Source organism: Diabrotica undecimpunctata, chromosome 2 (assembly GCF_040954645.1).
Source record: "Diabrotica undecimpunctata isolate CICGRU chromosome 2, icDiaUnde3, whole genome shotgun sequence".
NCBI lineage: Eukaryota > Metazoa > Arthropoda > Insecta > Coleoptera > Chrysomelidae > Diabrotica > Diabrotica undecimpunctata.
The window spans coordinates 136,974,842-136,997,134 of NC_092804.1; the positions used below are offsets into that span (position 1 = coordinate 136,974,842).

Genomic DNA, 22,293 nt, shown 5'->3' on the forward strand with positions numbered 1-22,293 from the left:
TTAATTCAGGCACAAAAAATTGTTCACATTATTAAAATCCGATACAAATGCACCTCATTATAAAGGTCAGTGTATTAAAAAATACAGAGAAAAATACCAGAGAATTACAATTACCTCGTACGACGCAATGTTGCCGATTTTAGTGTAGTGCGCTTTATGTAGTGTGCAATATCTAATCCAAAACTTAACTTACTCCTATTGGAATCATTATCATGACCAACGTTTTACTTTCCCACTTCTGAAGAAATTACACAACATTTTAGCAAAATGGCTGGTACTACTCTTATATAAGACAATCGAAAACAACATAGTTGAAATCTCGAACAACTAATTATTATTATCTGCAGTTGAATAATCAAACTAAAATTTTAATACTTACATAAAGTTTGTCAAGAACATTTTCATTAGAGTTGAAATCCAGAGATAACGGATCTCTATTTATGGTAGTATTAGGAATGTTTCCAATAATAATAGCTAAGCAATATTGAGTTGGAAAAGGAGAATGCGATGCAAGGCACTCGGCTTGATTTCCTAAACTATAGGAACTTCCTGTTAATACACTTGATATTGACTGAGCTGATGCATCTCTCACTAAAATATAAAAACGAAAATATGTTATATCATTTTTAAGTAAGAAGATGTAATTTGGGAATTCACATATTTCTTTAAAAGAGAAACATCAACAATAAAATGTAAGGTAAAAGCCGTAAGTTAACTTTGTCCGTACAATTTAAAAAATAAAGCTTAATTTTTAAAAATCATATCACTCACCATCAACTGACAGAAACTTAATTTTTATCTGAAGCCGATAGGGTCGAAAATCTAAATGACAACTTTGTTATAGATAGAAACTATAGGAGATCTTCATCATTCAAATTAAGTTCCTCTATCGATAGCGATGACACAAAATATCTACTTTCATCTCACAATAACAAACAGAGTGCTGAAATTAATGAGTACAATTTAGAAGAATAAGGAGATGGTGACGATTTTGGCTTTAAAAAATACACTGATTCATATTGAACAATATATCAGAAATTATGTTGTTCAATAATTAAGTATTGTTTTTTTAGCAGTATTTGTTTTTACGATTTGTAGGTTGCTAATCTTGCCAATTACCCTCCACATTTTATCCGATCTTCACCCCAGGCAGAGGGTAAACTACTTTCGATGCCTATTTGCTAAAGGTGACGATAATGAGAAAACAACACTAAATGTGACGACAAACAAAGACATAAATATTGGGGAGGAAGAGGTAAATTAAGCATTAAGGAAATTAAAAAAACGAAAATCACCAGTAGAGGACAGAATACCGAACAAACTCGTAAAGTACGGAGGACCAGATCTGACCAAACAACTATTAAAACTAATCCAAAAAATAATAGAAAAAAACAGAATTCCTCAAGAATGGAGATCAAGTATCCTGATACCTCTCTTCAAAAAGAGATACAAATCGGACCCGGAAAATTACAGAAAAATTAATTTACTAAACACAACATCAAAATTAACAACCAAAGTGATAACAAATAAACTGAATAAAATTATAACACTAGCAGAAGAACAACAAGGTTTTAGGTCGGGAAGATCATGCACCGACGCTACATTTATAATGAGGCAAGTGCAAGAGAAATCATTAGAATACAACAAACCGGCATATGTATGTTTCTTGGACCTTAAGAAGGCATTGGACCGGGTCAAATTAAAGGACGTTATCCACGTATTGTGAGAGAGATACCTCTAGGAATAATCAAAACGATCGAAAATATCTACCAAAACAACACAATAAAGTAAAAGTAGAACAACAATTAACCGACCCTATTGAAGCTGGAAATGGGATAAGACAAGGAGATTCCCTGAGTCCTATATTGTTCAACCTGCTTAATGATGAAATATTGTTCTGAAGCTATTTTCTTCTGGCATTTTAAAGTAATTACTATCTAAATGGGAATAAGCCACAATTAAAGGTTAAAGTACGTTTATTGACGTTTCAATTTTCGTTCTCGTTCTCAAAATACAAACATTAGTAAATTAAACAAATTTTGATTTTTGTTAGTGAAAAATTCTTCTAATAATTTAATTTTATCTGACTCATCTATATTGACAATTCAGACATACATTATACATTTTAAAGTAGACGACTTTAAAATGATATTGCCAATATTGTTGAGTTGCGTTCCTGGGATGACTTTACTTATAAGATGGTTCATTCGATTACATGGAATCAACTTTAACTTGAGAATATCAGTCAGAAAAGATCATAACATGTAATTCGTCTTTAAAAAGACAAATACATACCATGATGACAGTAAAATTCTCCTGTTAGTGATTCCATAGTAAATTATGAGGGAAAACCAGGAAAAAAACCTCATAATACTATCCCGACATGGTAAGTATTTGATCGTGCATTTAGTTTACCTTTAATAAACACCAAATTCCGATTTTATATGTTTGTTATTAAAAAAACATAAATGATGTATTCTCTATATGTTACTGACTTACCAATACTGGTATTTTCTTTTTAATAACTTCCTCTTAATCATTGAGTGATTAAGAGGAAGTTATTAATTTATTATAACATATAATATTAATGAAATAAAAGTATTCCTCATCATCGGTTGGCGCTACAGCCATTCGAGAGCTTTGGCCTGTCTCAAAACATTCTTCAATCCTTCTCTGACGAGTGCCTGTCTTCTCGATCCCCTTACTCCAGTCTCCCTTAACTCTTCCTGAACATCGTCCAGATATCTAAGTTTTGGTCGCCCCTTCTTCTTCTTCCGACTGGTCTATTAAGTATAGTTGTTCTAGCAGAATCACTTTCATCCATCCGCATAACGTGCCAACCCATCTTAGGCGGTTTATTTTGATGGTGTTCACGATATCAAAAAAAAACTCTATGCTTAAAAGCATTGTTGCTTGTTGGCAATGCGCCAACTCTGCCTTAAAATATACAAAATGGTGACATAATTGTGAGATTTTTTGCCACCAAATGTCACAAGCTTAATTCAGCCGTTAGACCAGGGAGACATTCAGGAGACATTCAAGAGACATTATAAAGGAGCATTATTAAAGGATCTGTTATTACAGGGGACAACAATGGTACTTTATCAATGAAATATGTTTTTTATTGGTGTATCATATATCATGGTGAAAATTCTGAATCATACTTTTTTAGGGGGTTTTGATTGACCAACTTGAAGAAGAAACAACTAAAAAAATTAAAAATTTAAAACAAAATTTGCCAGGATGTAACGAAATTAACCAAGAAGAGGTACGCGAGTGGTTAGCAGCCGATGACTCAGAAAAAAAATTCATCGACCAGGACATCATTGATATGATTCTTCATCGAGACAACCTGAACGTATCGTATCAGACGACGAATATGAGGAACCAGCAGACGACAGACAGCACAACGTCGACAAGATTTTCATTGCCTAGAGGTAAGAATTTTATCTCTCTCTCTCTCTCTCTCTCTGTCTCTCTCTGTCTCTCTCTTTCTCTCTCTCTCCAATGGCGCTACAGCCCAAATCGGTCCTTGGCCTCCAACCTTGTCGGTCCCGCGCCGATCTTCTCCAGGTTCTCACGTCTAGCAAATTTTGCGCGTACACTGCCACTTCATCCTCCCATCTTCTCGGTGGCCTTCCTTTTGGTCTTGCGCCCTGCATTTTACTATCTAGGACTCTTTTCGGCAATCTTTCTGTCTCCATTCTTACTACATGACTAGCACAACGAAGTATCTGAAGTTTAACGAATTCTGAGATCGGTGTCTCTTTTTCTCTTTTTTTTTATACAGTAGGCTTGATTGGTTAGGGAAACGACTAGGTTCTTATTTTTTGTTGTTATTGCATAACGTTTTGTCCTTTTCAAATTTCTTTACGTTTTGTCGAACAATCGAATGAGGCTAAACCTCATGCCGTTCTGCAAATGAAATCATCATGGAAAGATATAGCTACAAAACATCAATGTCAACGAAAACACAAAAGAAAATATGTAATTTGATACAAGAAAAATGCAAAAAACAATGTTATTTTTAATAATTCTATATCTTTTATTGTATGTCTATTTTTATAATCAACGTGCAAAAAATATAAAACTATAACACAAAATAACAAAAAGGAATATTATTTTTAAATCCTTATGAATGAATATAATCACTGATTATGTTTTTGTTAATGTTTTTTAAATTAGATTAGCTTACAGGCAATGGCCTGTATTTATTATCTACACGTGTTTTGCAACAAAGTTAATCTTAAAGATCATATTGTATCCTTAGTAGATTTGTTAATATACCTAAAAAATAGCAACACTTCGTTTTAATAAATTAATTTAAAATTACTAAAACAGAATTTTGCGGAAACAGAATTTCAATAATTAAATTTAATCTATTTGAAGTGTTTGTTAAAGTGTCTTGGAGGCGAGATGGATTGCCGATGCCCAGATGATGTTAAATCTCTAAGAAGTGCCCACTGTTTTCTAACCAATGAGTTAGGGGTTCTTAAGAAAACTGAGCTCTATCAGTAAATTCTGCTCTCACGTCTTCTAAGGCACAAAGCGTCGCGATATAAGGTGTACTATGAGTGTACGTTATGTAACAAACAAGAGACGAGAAGGAGAGAAGTTTTTTGCACCTAAATCTGGTACATATCGGCTAATGGTATAAACCCCTAGAAAAATTTCTGGCCATCCTAGGATGGGGATTGAGCTAATAAGTTATGCTATTTGGGACATACAAGGTATTAGAAACAAACAAGACAAAGCAAAGGAAAGGCGAGCGAGGAAGGATGTTAAAGATTATGTACGTTTCTACTACGGAGTAAATTAAGACCAAAGAGCTAAGGTATATATATTTTAATTCACACGAAGTCAACACCGACGTGTGATTTTGACAACGCTTTGACTATCCTGGAAAAGAATTATTTTGAAGAAGTATTGAGGAACGTGCTAGCTGAAATCTTGAATACTCCTGAATGGATAACTGGAGAAGACCTTAATGTTCTTCTTCTTCTTCTTCCTCTTTATAAGCAATTCTGCTTGTTAATTGGCGGATTAATACCTCTATGGAAGGTTGTTACTCCATCTTTTGTGCAGTCGTCCGTTACTTCTTTTGCCGATTGGTGACTTACCTCTTGCTATTTTTGACGACACGGGTCTCCTCCATTCTGCTTGTTTGGTTACACCATTTTTTTTCTGTTTGGTGTGCATCCATTTATACACTGTACGACGTTACATTTTCTACTAATGACTTCACTCCTCTTTTAATCTCCTAACGTATTTTCTGTAATTCTTCTCAGTACTCTCATATCTGCCGTTTCCAGTAGCTTTTGCGTTGCAGCTGTGTCGGGTCTTGTTTCTGAAGTATATGTGATTGTTGGTCTTACACCGGCTTTATATATTCTTGACTTCAACTTAGTGTTAATGTATCTGTTTCGCCATATAGTGTTATTAAGACATACTGCCAGTCTATTGGCTTTTTTTACTTGATCTCTCACTTCTTTGTCCAGGTCTCTATAGCTACACAGTGTAATTCACAGATATTTTATTTCCATTACTTGTTCAATACTGATGCTATCAATTTCTATTTTACATCTGGTTGGTTCTTTGCTGTCTACTATTGTTTTAGTTTTCGGAGATGAGATTGTCATATTAAATTCTTTTGTTCTTATGTTAAATCTGTGGACCATCTTCATCTTGGGCTATTAATATTGCATCGTATACATAACAGAACATTTTTATTTTTTTGTTTCCCATTGTTTATCCTCTTCCTTTGTTAACGCTTTTGATGGTTTCATCTATGATTAAATTAAAGAGCATGGGGCTCAATGAATCCCCTTGTCTTAATACGCTGCCTATTTCTATAGGTTCTGTAAGTTGTCCCATCTATTCTGACTTCCATTTTGTTGTTTTGGTAGTTTTTGATAGTTTTTATAATATTTAGGGGAATTTCTCTATTATACAGAAGTAGGATTACGCTTTCTTTAAGTCAATCAGACACAGAAATGCTGGTCTATTATACTCTAGTGAATTTTCAGTAATTTGTTTTATAACGAATATTGCATATGTACACGATCTTCCACTACAAAAACCCTGTTGTTAATCTGCTAAACTTATCCTCTGATTTATTAGAACATTTTAGTTGTAAGTTATAGGGTAGTATTTAACCAAGTTTATACCTCTGTAGTTTTCTGCCTGTTTTTATCTCCTTTTTTGACTAGTAGAATTAGTTCGCTCGTTCTCCATTCTTCCGGTATTTTATTGGGTTTTATAATTTTATTAATTAACGTTGTTAATTTATAACCTTAATGATAAAGTGAATAATAAGATAAATAGTCTAGTATTAGGGAGATATGAAAGAGAAGTTATAAACAGCAATGGAGAAAGACTGGTAAACAGATGCAAACATTATAAACTAAAAACAATGAACGACTTTTTCGAGTACATAGATATTAAAAAATACACCAGGTATTAACACACTAGAGGATTAAAATCTAAAATGGATTATGTTATTTTGATAGAACAGAGTACTTTAGGTACAAAATGTGATCGTGAAGGAGGGGCAGACTAAGGGTCGGATCACTGTCTGCCCATTAGCAATATATATATATATATATATATATATATATATATATATATATATATATATATATATATATATATATATATATATATATACCATGTATATGAGTGTCAACAGAAAAAAGAGAGAATACAAAGAATAGCGTTTAGAATAATAAATATAATTTGGGTATTTATTATAGAAGCGACCTAAATTCATAATATGAACAGATAATAAATCATAAATTAATGAATAGTTATATTAAAAACACCCTAAAGTTTACATACAACTAGGTACATCTTTTCTATTTGCATTTTTATTCTGTTAAAGCTCAGAATGGACCAATTAATATTGTAGGTATCTATTTTTTTATTTTACTTAATTTTTACTAAAAAATATGAATATTTATGTAAAGTACAGAATAATTATGTATTAACATAATGTCAAAATGTAACATTATAATAGCATTAAACAGGCGTAAAAGAATTCCAAGCATTATAATAACAATACAAATTGTACTCAACACTTATATTTTTTATGTATCACTAAGAGATTAAGTATATTTCTCTAATTATACATAATTGGGCTTTATAAAAACAGTATTATAATAATGCATACAAAAAACATTACCATATTTATTAACTTTTTTAATTAAATATTTATGACAGAATGAACTTGTTATTAAAACATACTTTTTTATATAAATTTTCTCACTTTTTGTTGAAATATATAACTGCTCGTCAAAACTTTAGGAATATTGTAAGAAAGTGTTAAAATAAATAAATTTTGTGACATCCATTGAAAAAAAATATCGCTATTTTAAAATATTAAGTCCAAGCCAGTATTTTGTGTCTGTGCTCTGTGAAAGAAAGTCTTCGAAGTAAAGTTGTTACTGAACTCACAGTTCTTTTCTTATTAAAAAATCCCTTTTCGCAGTATTTTCCATTTCGTTGTAACGATTAACTAACCCAGAGACTATCAAACATTTGTTATACATTAAAATATGTAACTATAACCATTTGTCTAGTACCGACCTAAACCTACCCTATTTATTCTAATACGTTTAGTTGGAAACGACCAAAATCTATATTTTGCTGATTATTTCTCAAAAAAATCAACAGACTGCGTCATTCACATACATTCAGACTATATTTAGATTCAGGTAGGTACAGATCATTGTGTCATCTAATGCCATAGTCTGTGGACGGTCTGTAGTCAGGTCAGTCCCTCACGGGCCCTCCGAGAGCTTAGTGCTCTTGGGGCGCTGCTTCCTGCTGTTCTGAAATATTATTCAACTACAATCTGATGTTTTATTTCGACCTATATTTTTGCCATGTAAGAAATATCTTGTCTTTTTCAAGACAAGCCTTCAGAAGACCACGACCTGATGCTTTATTTCGACTTGGTGTACCTTTGTCATGTAAAAAATATCTTGTCTTTTTCAAGACAAGCCATCAGAAGATAAATATTTACAAGTCCATACCCAGTAAATGGACTTGGGTAGAGGAGCTCTCGACTGCGATATTCGAAGCCCTCTACAGAGCACCCGGAGATAACAGAAGGTGTATAGACCCGTATTTGTTCCCCCGAGGTGACATGGCGCCCGACAATGTGGATTATTCCGAACCTGCGACCTAGCTCGCTTTACAGAACGCAACACACCATTGACTTCAACATGGGTTGAAGTCAAGAGAACAATGGGGAGAGCCACGGAGTGTTTATACTCTAACACTCCGCCATCGAGCTCTGTAGCAGTTCTGATGCCTTCCGTGTGCCAGATGTCTCAACGAGTCAGCCTTCTTCGACGCTTGAAGTCTCGGAAACTACGGAGATCCTGAAGTAGCCACAGTCCCTACCTGCCCTCCCCGAAATGTGGCGTTACCACGGAGGCCCGGGCAAACTCGCCTACGAAACCCCAGGATAAAGTGGATGGGAACCTGATTGCAGAAAAGAAGACGAACCGCTGAGAGAAATGGTACACCGACCGTAGATGGAGCCTACCACAGAGGAAGATGCAGTAACATCCAGCCCCCAGGTTCCAGATAAGTGTTGTGTGAGTTTTATAGACAATTCTTTTACTTTACTTTGTATTTTTATACATTTATTTTCTTGTGTATTTTCACATGTATTTTCGTATTTTTATTCAATAAATATTTTTCCCAGCCGCAGAGTCTCCAGAGGAGGGGGGATGTCATCGAATGCCATAGTCTGTGGACTAAGTCCATACCAGTAAATGGACTTGGGTAGAGGAGCTCTCGACTGCGATATTCGAAGCCCTCTACAGAGCACCCGGAGATAACAGAAGGTGTATAGACCCGTATTTGTTCCCCCGAGGTGACAATTGTACAGATATTGGTTTTCATTCAAATACGCTGACTCTTTGTAGTATATAGACCTCTGGACTTCAATACGCCGTTAAGCCATGATTTTATCCCTTGTACTTCTTGTGTACTGAAAATTTTATAAAGATAAGCAAAAAGGGAAAGGAAATTTAGTTGAGTTGTACCGCACAATACAGTTGAAAATAAATAAAAATCGATTTTCAGAAAAATAAACCCGGTTTACATATACATATATATATATATATATATATATATATATATATATATATATATATATATATATATATATATATATATGTACAAACAACACAGTTTATTAGGGCTGCAGTCAGAAAGTTTGGCCGGGATGTTACAGAAACACTCTTTTGACTTTTGGTCTAGCTTTCGGAATTGCTTAATTCCTTTTTCAAGACACTGTAATTAGAAGAATGTGTAAATATTTACAATATAACACAAATTGTCAGTGCAACTTATTAGTCGTTGAGATTATTTATATAAAGCTATGACAATCAACATTAATAACACACATATAAAATATAACATATAAAATAATGAACAAAATACATTTTAAAATTAATTAATGATAGTGAAACTTCGTTTGTGATATCTTTTAATGGTGTGTTTTAAATGATCACAGAGAATATAGAGAACAAAAAGAAAAACCAAAAATAGTATGATTAAAATGTAATTAGGTGTTCTTCATGTTTTGTTGTACAATTAGTATATTAGACCTGTCAACATGTTTTGCATGCAGGTGTATTATGGTGTGTATATGTAAAAGTAAATCTTTATTTTATTTTTGATGTTTTGTCAGTAAATAACAATAAATGTTGCTCAGTTTATCTATGTCAGACTTTTTATTTATACAAGACGTATTGGATTTTATGAAACACATTTCCAAGAAAACACGTTTTGAATGGTTTTTTTCTTTTACCAAAATACAGGAATCCTCGAAATTAAATTTATGTTTTACCGGTAATTCATGTTCTGTCAGCGCACAAGCATTTATTTTTTTGGTTTTTATGTCTCGGCAATGTGAGATCACTCTACTGTAAAAATTACGAGATGATTCTCCGATATACACGTTTTTATAATTGGCACATGGTATAGAATAAACAACATTCGATGACTCCTGTATTGTGAAAGGATTCTTTGTCTTTCTGTACAATTTCGACACCGTTTTCACATTCTTAGTTGCAATTTTTAAGCCACTAACATGTCGTGGTAAAATGGAACAATATCATTCCGGAGAGCCTTTTGAACGACTTGCAATGAATATTTTTGGTCCACTACCGATGACAGAGAGAGGAAAAAAGTATTTAATGGTCGCAATGGTTTTTTTTCAAAATGATTTTCAATTACACCCCTTCCTAATCAAGAAGTGACTACAGTAACAGAAACATTTATAACACACCTTGCATCAAGACATGGAGTTCTTTTAGACTTACATTTAGATCAAATGCCAAATTTGAATCAAATTTATGGCAAAAATGAATGCAAATCTTGGGTATTAAGAAGACTCACACTACGCCTCTCCATTCGAAATTAGACGGAATGATCGAAGGACATAATATAACTGCTTGTCAATACCTTTCAATGTCTGTCACCGATATTTAAAAATATTGGGATACTTCAAGTTCCGAATATGAAGCAAACAGTTATTCTTCATCGATAATGATCACAGCAAGAGAAATGAAGCTTTCCAAAAATCTACTTTTTGGACGATTGCCTTTCTAAGAAGAATATTCATTCCTGTCGTACATCGAAAATTTGAAAGAAAAATGGGAAAGAGTCTACGAATTTACTCGTAAAATTTTAAAGCTATAAAGTGATAAATTCAATGCCAGGCTTCACATGTATATTATATTATAGACAATCTATATCTATATCTAATCTATCTAATCTATCTAATCTATCTAATCTAATCAATAATATATAGTATATTATATACAATCTCACACGTAAAAATGGATTTTGTCCGCAACTTCAACGAAATTGGGAATAAGGAAACAGGCCCCATCCTGCAGAAAATAAACAAACTAACTACTGCATTTAGATTTCAGCTAGAAGTAAATTGAAGGTAGTGCATATAGAGAAATTAGGTCCACACCATGGAGCTGATCCACCCTGTTGACTTCAACCGATCTCTGATAGACCAGTTATTCGACTATTCGAGGCGAATAACTATAAAGGAAGCAGCAGTGTTACGAAAGTTTCGTAATAGACTAGGCGAGATCTGTAGAAATTAAAACCATAATGGACATTTTCCATAGGAAGCTATTTTTTGCTGGAATCCCTTCAGGATGTGCCCAATATCGATAATCACGGTATGTGCCAGTCGCAAACCCTGTGCTAAATTTTTTATTTAACAAAATCTGAAAACAATTGAAAGTTTCCCATTTTTTTGCTCCTATTTTTATTTATAATTCGGAAAATATTGATCCTAGAGAAAAAATTATAAGAAGTTAAAAGTTTTGTTATTCAATTTTACACAATATTTCGTTAGCTAGAAATTGAAAATTTAATGTTTATTGTTGAAAAGATAGCAATAATTGGAAAAAAAGTACAAAAAAATGAAGTTAATCCTTTAAATGTTTTCGACTTTCTAAACTTGACTTATAAGCTCCATATTCCGCCTAGAAATACTTTTGAATATGTTTAAAACGTGTGCTAAATTTTGTTAAGATCAGTTGGATAGGTTTTGCATAATAATTTTGCAATCCAGTATACTGGAAAAAAATCGCAAATTCTAAAATTTATAGTAGGTCCTAAATAAGACTCTCAGATAGTTGCAAATTTTTTTTCATATAAAGGAAGGCTTAAACTTTCAAACGCTTTTAGTAAAAGTCAAATCGGTTCACTAGGAGAGCCTAGAAAATTTTTTAAAGTTTTAAACATTTTTTAGGCTTATAAACAAATTGAATAACTTTACGAGCTTTAAACATCTCAATTTCTAAATTTATACACTTAAAGAACATTAAAAGACGCTTCTTTAAAAAAAAGATACATTACTCTTATTACTCCGTCCACAAAAGACTTTAAAAAAAATTATTGAAGATTGAGTCAAAATAGAGTTTATTTATGAAAAAAAAAATTTTTTTTCGTTCGCCTTTGTTTTAACAATTTAAATTATTAATTAACAATTTATAAATACATATTTGTTTACTAAAAGTAACAATTTACTTCAATGTATAAATTGCAAGCTCAAAAAAAATGCATGAAGAAAAAATGCAATTACTTGTTTAACATACAATTGTTACAAAAAATGGTATTTGAAAATATGATATTTGAAATCCTTGTCGTCCGAGACATCGATTCAAAAAAAAAGAGCAAAATTGGTTAACAAGAATAGAGATAATGCAATTTTTAGCGCGCGCTATGATTTTGAACTCGCCGATTCACATTTCGAGTGAATGTCCCCCACCACCACCTCTCACGCATTCCGAGCGACATTTTACGCGAAAACGGTTTTTATTTGTCTTTTTATGGATGTTGCCATGAAGCGCATTACGTTATTTTTCATATAAAAAGTACTTGACAAGACGAGGGTATTTGTTTAAAAACGAGCGCTCTATTACTTATGGTTACACGGCAAATGTGTGCCAACTTTGACCTTCAATATCTCGGCAACCAGTAAGCCGAATGTATCTTTTTTTTTTAAGAAGCGTCTTTTAATGTTCCTTAAGTATATAAATTTTAAAATTGATATGTTTAAAGCTCGTAGAGTTATTCAATTTGTTTATAAGCCTAATATATATAAAAAATGTTTAAAACTTTAAAAATTTTCTAGGCTCTCCTAGTAAACCGATTTGAATTTTACAAAAAGCGTTTGAAAGTTTTAGCCTTCCTTTATGTGTAAAAAAATTTGCAAATATCTGAGGGCCTTATTTAGGGCCTACTATAAATTTGAAAATTTGCGATTTGTTTCTAGGAGGCTGGGTTACAAAATTATTATGCAAAATCTATCTGACCGATCTTAACAAAATTTAGCACACATATTAAAAGGTTTTTCTAGGCGGAATATGGAGCTTGTAAGTCAAGTTTAGAAAGTCGAAAACATTTAAAGAATTAACTTCATTTTTTTGTACTTTTTTTCCAATTATTACTATTTTTTCAACAATAAACATTAAATTTTTAATTTCTAGCTAACGAAATATTTTGTGAAATTGAATAACGAAACTTTTAACTTTTATACTTTTTTCTCTAGGATCAATATTTTCCGAATAAACTAAAAGAGGAACAAAAAAATGAAAAATTTTCAATTGTTTTCAGATTTTGTTAAATAAAAAATTTAGCACAGGGTTCGCGACTGGCGCATATCGTGATTATCGATATTGGGCACATCCTGAAGGGATTCCAGCAAAAAAATAGCTTCCTATGGAAAATGTCCAATCCAAAACAGATCCCGCCTAGACTATAAGATTTATTTCACATAGAAAAAGTCCCTTGATGAAAAAAAAAAGAAGTATTAATATTCTAGAATATTCGAGATAACATCGAAAAATCCTTGAAATGTCTAGTGAAGTCACAGTGGAAGTTCACAGTTTAATAATTATTACAGTAGTATATTAAAGTTTATAATAATTGTCATTGTGTTAAAATAATGTCAACAAGTTGGTATTGACCAAAGGTATTTTAAAAAAGTGTAACAATATTAATGTGAAGTTTAGACAAAAAATAATAAGCTGCTAAATTTTCTTAACTTTTCTATACGATTTAAAAATCTCGACGGTAACAAAAATTGAACTTAATCTACTCAAGGCCTGTGAAAGGTGGTGTTATCTGCGAATAATAAAAATACTATAGATTGAATTGAATACTACAGATTGGGAATACTAATCAAAAATAAGTGGAAGAACAGGGTTAGAACCTGGGAACCAATCAACGAGAGAATAATTAAAATGCATATAGACATATACGGTAAAGAGACAGTGATACTCGGAGTATATGCACCAACAGACGATTCCCCGAGAGTAGAAAAAGAACATTTCACGGAACAACTCCAACATCAAACAGAGCAAATTAAAAAGAACGTGGAGATAATTATAACAGGAGACCTTAATGGCAAAAGCGGAAGGAAAGAAAACCATAAAGTAGTGGGGAGATTTGGAGAGGATGAACAAAACGATAAGGGAGAACGTCTGATTGAATTATGCGAACTAAACAACCTAAAAATCCCCAACGGATTCTTGAAACATAAAAAATATTCATAAATATACATGGACGCAAGAAACACGAAAGCTGAAATCGATAATAGACTACATAATAATCAAACAAGATACCACAATAAAGATCAAAGATGTGCGAGTCAGAAGAGGAGCAGAATGTGGAACGGACCATAGACTACTGACAGCAAAAATGGGCATTAATTCGAAACATACCAAGACCCCCTATACAGAAGAACCGTTGAACATTATAAGAGAAAAACAATACAATATAGAACTACTCCAAGAACAATCAATAAGAGAACTATACCAACAACGGCTAGACCAAAAATTAATAGAATTTAGATACAGCAATATCGAAGAAATATACGAGCATATAAAGGCGAGTATAAAGCAAGCAGCATTCGAAACCCTAGGAGAAAAAGAACATATAACAAATAAACAGCACTATTATGAAAAATAAATGAACCAACAAAAAGAATAATTGAAGAAAAAAAGCAAATATACAGACAATGGCTGACTACAAACAACGATGAAGTTTATAAAGAATGTAGAGAAAAAGATAGAGAAGTGAAAAAACAAATAACATAGCAAAAGAATAAAGAATGGGAAAGAACCTGCTTAAATATTAAAACATACATACGAGGTACAAGAACTTCGGAGTCATGGAAAGTACTGAGAGGATTGAAACAAAACTCAAAAGAAAAAATTAAATTGGAAAATTTACAGGACAAAGAATGGAAGGACTATTACACGGAACTATTAACAAAACAAAGACCACAATTCATTGGAAAAGAAAACAGGCGAAGACGAAGCAGATTCCCACAACAAGAAATAGAAACAACAGATAGGGAAATGAGAACGGCCATAAAAGCAATCAAAAATAATAAAGCAGCGGGACCTGGAGCTAATAAAATAATTTTATAAGCACCTAAGCTTATAAAATACGTATCAAAAAAATTACACCGAATGATACAATGGATATTTCAGAAAGCCATAAACGGAGAACAGCTCCCAAAGGAATGGACGGAGGCATATATGACATCTATATTTAAAAAAGGAGATAGAAAACGATGCGAAAACTACAGAGGAATAAGAGGATATCATCAATAGGAAGATTATATGGGAAGATACTGCGAGAAAAGATAGAGCAAGCGATAAAAGGCAAAATCGGGGAGGATCAGGCAGGCTTCACTGCAGAAGATCATGCATAAACCACATATACACACTGGAACAACTGTTGGAAAAGTAAAAAGCAAAAAATAGAGATATACACTTGGCATTTGTAGACCTGAGAAAGGCGTATGACTCTATACCAAGGTCAGAACTAGAGAGGCAATGCACAAATTAGAAATACAGACGGAACTCATAGAAGCTACAAAAGCTTTGTATAAAGAAAATAAAGTGTCCATTAAAATGGGAACAAAAATCATAGGAGACTTCACCACAACAAAAGGGCTCCTGCAGGGTTGTTCCACATCTCCAACTCTATTCAAAATATACTTAGAGAAAGCCTTGACTACATGTAAAAGAAAATGCGAAGGCATGGGAGTACCGGTACGGAACGAATACCTATATACGTTAAGCTTTGCAGACGATCAATTAGTGACTGCACAAGACCAAGACGACCTCAGCTACATGATGAAGAAACTAAAACAGAGTACCTACCTATCTACAAGTGAAGAAGACATAGAAGATCTACAGATTGATGACAACGTAACAATCAAAGGAAAGGATAAATTCAAATGGCAACAACAAAGGAAGAAATTACACAAAGATTAGGACAAACAAGAACAGCAATACGACAACTTAACTCAGTATGGTGGGATAGACACCTAAATATAAAGACAAAAACACAGATTTATAAAACATTAGTGCGAAGTATTATGACATATGGGGCTGAAAATTGGATCGTAAACAAGAAAAACAGCAGTAAGATAGTAGCAACAGAGATGGAATGTCTGCGAAGATGCTGCAGAGTAACAAAAATGGATAGGAGAAGTAATGACAAAATTAAGCAAAGGACATCAATAAAAACAGACATATTAACATATATAGAACAAAAAAGACTAAAGTGGTATGGACATGTAAGAAGAACTAGCGACAGCAGATGGATAAAGAGAATAACCGAATGGAGCCGCTTAGGAAGGAGGAAAAGAGGACGACCCCGAAAATCCTGGAGGAACGAAGTAGACGACGCCATGAGTAAGAGAGGCCTAAACGATGGAGAGTAGAACAACAGAGAGAGATGGAAACGGTTGAGAGAGGGAATAGATTGAGAGTTAAGAATATACAACTACGTCATAGAATTCAGAAAGTTGAAAAAATAATCATCATCAAAAACAAAACAAAATTAATAAGCTGAACATGTTGTAAGGGGGTGTAAATATATTGTATTATATAGTATACGAACGTAAAATAAAAGTCAATAATAAAGAGAGACAACCTGGTTAAAAAAAATATATAAGTATACTATATCATTGAGTAGGTACTGCATAGTTGAGGATATAGTTTAAAGGAAAACTGTTAGTATTTTAAATATTTTGTAGTTTATTTTAAGAATAGTTGCAAAATGCGGCTGAAATATTTAATAAGGAATAGATGAAATATAAGGATTGCGAAAATGTAAGTTATCCTTGTTGATACTAATTATTTATAATAAAATATAGTTAAACAAATAATACATATCTTCAATATTCCTATTTTCTAAAAAATATAATACCCAAAATATCACTTACTTTCATAAGCCCATAATGTAAAATTTTTTAAATTTTCCAAGTACTCTTTGCTTTGTTTGTTGCATAATAAGTTACTTGTATTTGTTACGGTCACCGGAAGTGTTGGAAAAATACTTATATCTGAGGAAGTACAAAATCCTAACCAAAATTCAACAATTAATAGTATTGCCCACAGGTTTCGCATTTCAAATAACTTCAAATTTGGTTAAACGACACCAAATATTACAACAACTCAACAAAAACAAAAAATAAATAAATCTGGAACATTTTATTCAGCCTCTAAACTTTATATCACTGGTACATGTACAATTTAAGATGTAAAAAACTTAAGATTAAGTGATTAACGGACTTCCTCTAAACCGATCTGTAGTGATAAAGTAACAACTTTTGATTAATTAACATACGTTTTAATTTGTAGTAATTTATATTTGTGACATTGAATTTTTATAAAAACGTATTTAAAATATTAACTTTAAAAATAATTGTTAGTGTGAGAAACATTGAAAACTCATAAAAATATTTTATCTTTACAAGTCAAACACTTATACCTATTATATCTATTTTTTGTAAAACTTATTTAATGAGTCTTTTAAGACCTACATCCTCATATTGCATTTTTTGTCTACCCTAATAGTCTTAGATCCCACTGCAGGACTACGTTTATAACGTAGGGAATCAAACTCACATTTTTACATACATTTAAAAGAGAACAACACATTGATAATAGGTTGCCAGTCAAAAGGTGACCGCAAATATTTTTAATTCGATTAGAATTCGAAAGAATTATTAATTTTTGAAAAAAATTTCGTTCATTTATTTTTTAAAATAATACGCTACTCATTTGCAGCATCACACAAAGTTTGCCTGAGAAAAAATGGTCGAACATTAAGCCGAGTACACACATGCCAGTAAATTGGAAAAGTAGCTGGCATGCCACTTGCTGGCATAGGCCATTAACTGGCAGGCACAAACCACATTTGCTAATAATTGGTATGCCAGTACCTAGCTTGCCTATACTGGCAAGGCGATAATGCAGAGTAGATTTTTGCACATGCCAGTGCTAGTCAACAATCGAGTGATTTTCATTTAAAACTAAAGTACTTGTTTTGTAATTATTCGGAATGAATTCAAAAAAAAAATATTGCTGATTACCACATATATTGTTAGAAATTTAATAATGAATCCAAAGCGGAACTCAAAAAAGAGAAAAATTTCGGTGAGAAATTGGATTGGTAAGCGAGAAAATCTTGGAGCAATTTTTTATTTTGGCCTTTATCTCCTTTATAGTAATACCTTCATCCATTTTCTTTTGAGTTTTTGTGTAATCACTGTCACGGGCTATTTTATTTTTATAGAGATGATTTAGAATTCAAAAGACACTCCAATTCTCGATATATATAGCAATAAATTTGATGGTTTTTTCATCATACTAACTAATGTGTAGCACTGTTTACAGTTATCAAGGAAGATATTAAACATATCTCTTATTGGACCTAGATTATCAACAGTTCCTTAATGATATCGTTTCTTTATACCTATTATAAACGCAAATGTCTCAGTGGCATAGTTGAAAACTATGGTTTCATTACGTACTTAATAAATTTAATATTTTATTTGTGCCACCTATACACAATAATATATAACTGAACAAATTCGGAATTATCTTTTGATTGATATTGAAGTATTTTATATTAAATATTATTCCATATTATATCTCAAGGATCTGTCGATGGTTGTTGAATTTTGTTGCAGTGGATACGAATAATTAGGCAACCAGTTATATCTACTGCGTTGTGAGACATCTATAAAGAAATGGCTAAACCACGAAATTAACTTAGTTCAGTACTAGTTTAGTCGTATATGTATAGATGTCACTACTAAATTAGTAAATTTATGATGTAAATGAGGTGTCAATCAAAATCAATCATGTCCACCTTAAGAAGTTTTAGGGAAATCGCGAAAAACGTATTAGTAAATAACCTTACATGAAAAATCGGATAAATTAGCATATATCATTTTATTTATTAAAATTAACTGACTCTTAGTAAATATTTCAAATCTGAAGGTATAAATAAACCTGTAAATACATTTTAAAAAAAGGACATGTTCTTATTTGATTGGACTTCATGGACGTTGATAGAAAGGGTTGATAAAAAAACTCTTAGACTACTTAAAATATCTATTGTATTGTTACAAAAAATATCTTGAAAAATGGCTAACATTTACCTACGACACTTTCCACAAAATATAAATGTTTAAATGTGTAGTCCAATGTCAGGTTCTAGACAATCACAGGATTCGTCCACTTCGTCAGCATCAATTTCGTCGTCCTGGACTTCCACTATTATGGTCTTATACCAAGATAAAAAGTCATGTTTCTGCCAGTCATCACCATACATTTTCACAAGTAACGTCTTCACGTCCTTCTTCTTAGCTGCTTTCACTATATTGCTTAGTGGAAGTGACTCTACAGGAGTTGAGAACGACCTTGCAGAATGCCAGCCTTTTTTTTAGGCTTGTTATAGGTTTCAAAATCACTTTCAAACCTAAAATTCTGTGCCGATTTCACTTTGATAACAGTAAGTTCTTGTCCATTGCGGTTGACAGCTTTCTCTTTCCTCACAAAAATCCTCTTCTTTTCAGATATCATTTCAATGTTTTTAAATCGTGTAGCCAAACTTTTAGCATCAATCAATCCCCAATCCTCTCCAAGTTTCCGTACTTCTCCAACAGAACTATATACATTGTAGTACTCTTCCTTTGTTGCAATGGTAGGCTGCTTCCTGAGTAACTTTTCAACCCTTCCGAACACCCGATCAGCGGGGAGGAAGCTATGCCCGCGAACAGGGTATGTTAGAACAATCTCCTCTAAAGCATTTTGCACTGATCCTAAGTAATACACTAATGTGTGAACAACGGCATTGTTTTTGTTTTGACCGGCACACCCATCACAGAACAGATTCAGTCTTGTTACATTTGAAAAATTAGCGGAGTTCAAGAAATTTATAAGTGCAGATGAAACTTCGGTCGCACCCCTTCCTGCAAGTTCTTCAGTCCATATGTAAAATATGGGGTTTTGTGCGATTGATGCTACAATGTAAAAAGAGTAAAAACTTAATTGTCTTTTGTAGAACGCGTCTTGAATAGGAGTTTTGGGAAGTGCTTGAATTTGCTGGAGATCAAAACAGAAAGTAACCTCATTTTCTTTGTTTTCCTTTAAGAGCCCATAAAAAGCATTAGCTCTTAATCTGTGTATTCTTTTCTCCATCATAAATTAGTTGACCACTACCAAGTCTTTCACAGCTTTAGCCTTCTCAATTTTCAGCTGAAGATCTATTTTATTGCATGTACTGCAAACGTCAGAAGCTGGTGATGAAAATCCGATATTTAATTCATTGAAAACTCTCCTAAACATAGATTTCTTAACTTTAAGATTATCAAGTACAGAATCATTGTATATTAGCCACAACTTCTTAATGTTTAAGTCTGCACCAAGATAAATCCTTTTCGATTTTTTCGATTATAGTGGCTTTCTTTTCCTCTTAAATTTCTCAAAAAAAGGCGGACTGATTCCTTGTTCGCAGCAGTTTTGTGACTCTTCCTATCGCCACCCCTCTGATCCTTAACAGCCTTTCCCTCTTTCACCTTTTTAGAAATATTAGTCAATCTTGTTCCCTTCACCATGGTAATATGCATGAAAAGTTTCCTACACACAGGTATAACTTTACCGGTTGATGAAAGTATAGAATATTGTACACTAAAACTTTTAGCCTTTGATTTTTCAGAGGTAGGCCTAGGCCTTCACCGCTTTATGTTACGTTGATTTATCCAACTGGCAATGGTGTTATCTTGCGTGTTTTTGTCAGGTATTTTGTAGAGGATATTTCGAACAAAAATAGCATCTATAGGCCTAACTAATGCACATTTCATACCTTTGTTCATGTGTTTACATGGAACAAACACACGACATCCCACTGGAGTACTGTATCGCTTAAGCTTGGCTCTAGTTTTTTTATCCACAGTCTTTTTATTTTTACGAGATCCTTCATTGGCATCGCCCACTCTCACTAAGTTTTCTTCATCCATGGAAAATTTCAATTTTATTTAATAAAAACTACTATAATAATATTAAAATTAAACCACAGTGCAATACAAACTCAATACACGCTATCGACATAACCTAGAGAGAAAACACAGACAATGTGTTGACATGGTCAAATGATTTCATTTGATTTGGGAACCTAATATTGTGTATTCATTTTAAACAGGACATGATATTTTTTAACCGAAACCGAAAACACCATAGAATAGGATTCACTCTTTATATTATGAAACAGCTGCTAAGTCATTTTTTGATTTTTATGGACATGATTGATTTTGATTGACACCTCCTCAAATATTCTTTAAAGTAAAATAATTTTACTTTATCAAATTATTTGAAGAATTTTTTTTTTTATAAATAGTATTTCTTTTTGATACTTTTTACACATAGGAAATGACCTACATTATATACATGGTAGTTCCTAGCTAATATCGGTTCACTATTCCCAGTCCGAACTGTCGAGTGAATTTAGTAATTATTTTTTTGTGATGTTAGTTACTTTTTGATAGACTAGAAGTGGCTGGAAATTACTATACAACCAAGCAAACGTACCCATAGCCAATATTAATGGTAAACAAACTAAATAGTAAATAAAATAGAACTTTACGAATTACCGACAATCAATATTTATTTATTTGCACCATATAAATAGTTGTGTTAAATTATAACAACTGAAATATATTTTTTAAATATATACTAGGGGAAAGTGGTCTACATTCGGCCTTAGGGAACATTTGGCTACTCACAATATATCCGATTTACGTTTAAATTAGGCGTCAATATCAACCCAACGAACGAAATCTTGACAGTAGAAGGCAAGCAGATCGAAAGAGTAAAAAAGTACACTTACCTAGGAACACTTATAATATAAAGAAATGACTACACTGCAGAAATCAAAGTCAGAATAGAAAAAGCACGTTCTAATTTCATAAAAATGAAAAAGGTCCTATGTGGCAAAGATTTAACATTAGCTCTTATAGTACGCCTAACAAAATGTTACGTATACAGTGTACTATACTATGGAGTAGAATCATGGACGTTAAATCTAGACACAATGAGACGACTTAACGCCTTTGAAATGTGGACCTATAGAAGAATTATGAGGGTTTCCTGGGTAGATAGAGTTACGAACAATGAAGTACTGAGAAGAATAGGTAAAGAGAAGGAAGTTGAACTTACAATTAAAGAAAGAAAGCTACAGTATCTCAAGGAAAGATAGATGGCAGAAGAAGCATCGGAAGAAGACAAATTTCATGGCTCAAGAACCTGAAAGAATGGTTTGGATGCAGCTCAAAACAACTTTTTAGAGCTACTGCCTCAAAAATTAAAACAGCTATGATGATTGCCAACCTCTGAAGAAGAAGATCAACCCAAGCTGCTAGAAGAAACATCGTCC

General features: G+C 32.7%; 1 protein-coding gene across 2 annotated transcripts in view; it reads right to left on the minus strand.

The window, feature by feature from the left end:
- Positions 1–17,121, minus strand: part of LOC140434933 (nose resistant to fluoxetine protein 6-like) — a 64,920-nt gene extending 47,799 nt beyond the window's left edge. For both annotated transcript variants that reach the window (XM_072523572.1, XM_072523571.1), the window contains exons 1-2: positions 16,796–17,121; positions 380–591 (exon numbers count right to left, since the gene is read on the minus strand). In XM_072523572.1, coding sequence (XP_072379673.1) covers positions 380–591; positions 16,796–16,979 — 396 coding nt within the window. In that variant the 5' untranslated portion in view covers positions 16,980–17,121. The remainder of the gene's footprint in view (positions 1–379; positions 592–16,795) is intronic.
- Between the last annotated feature and the right edge of the window lie 5,172 nt (positions 17,122–22,293).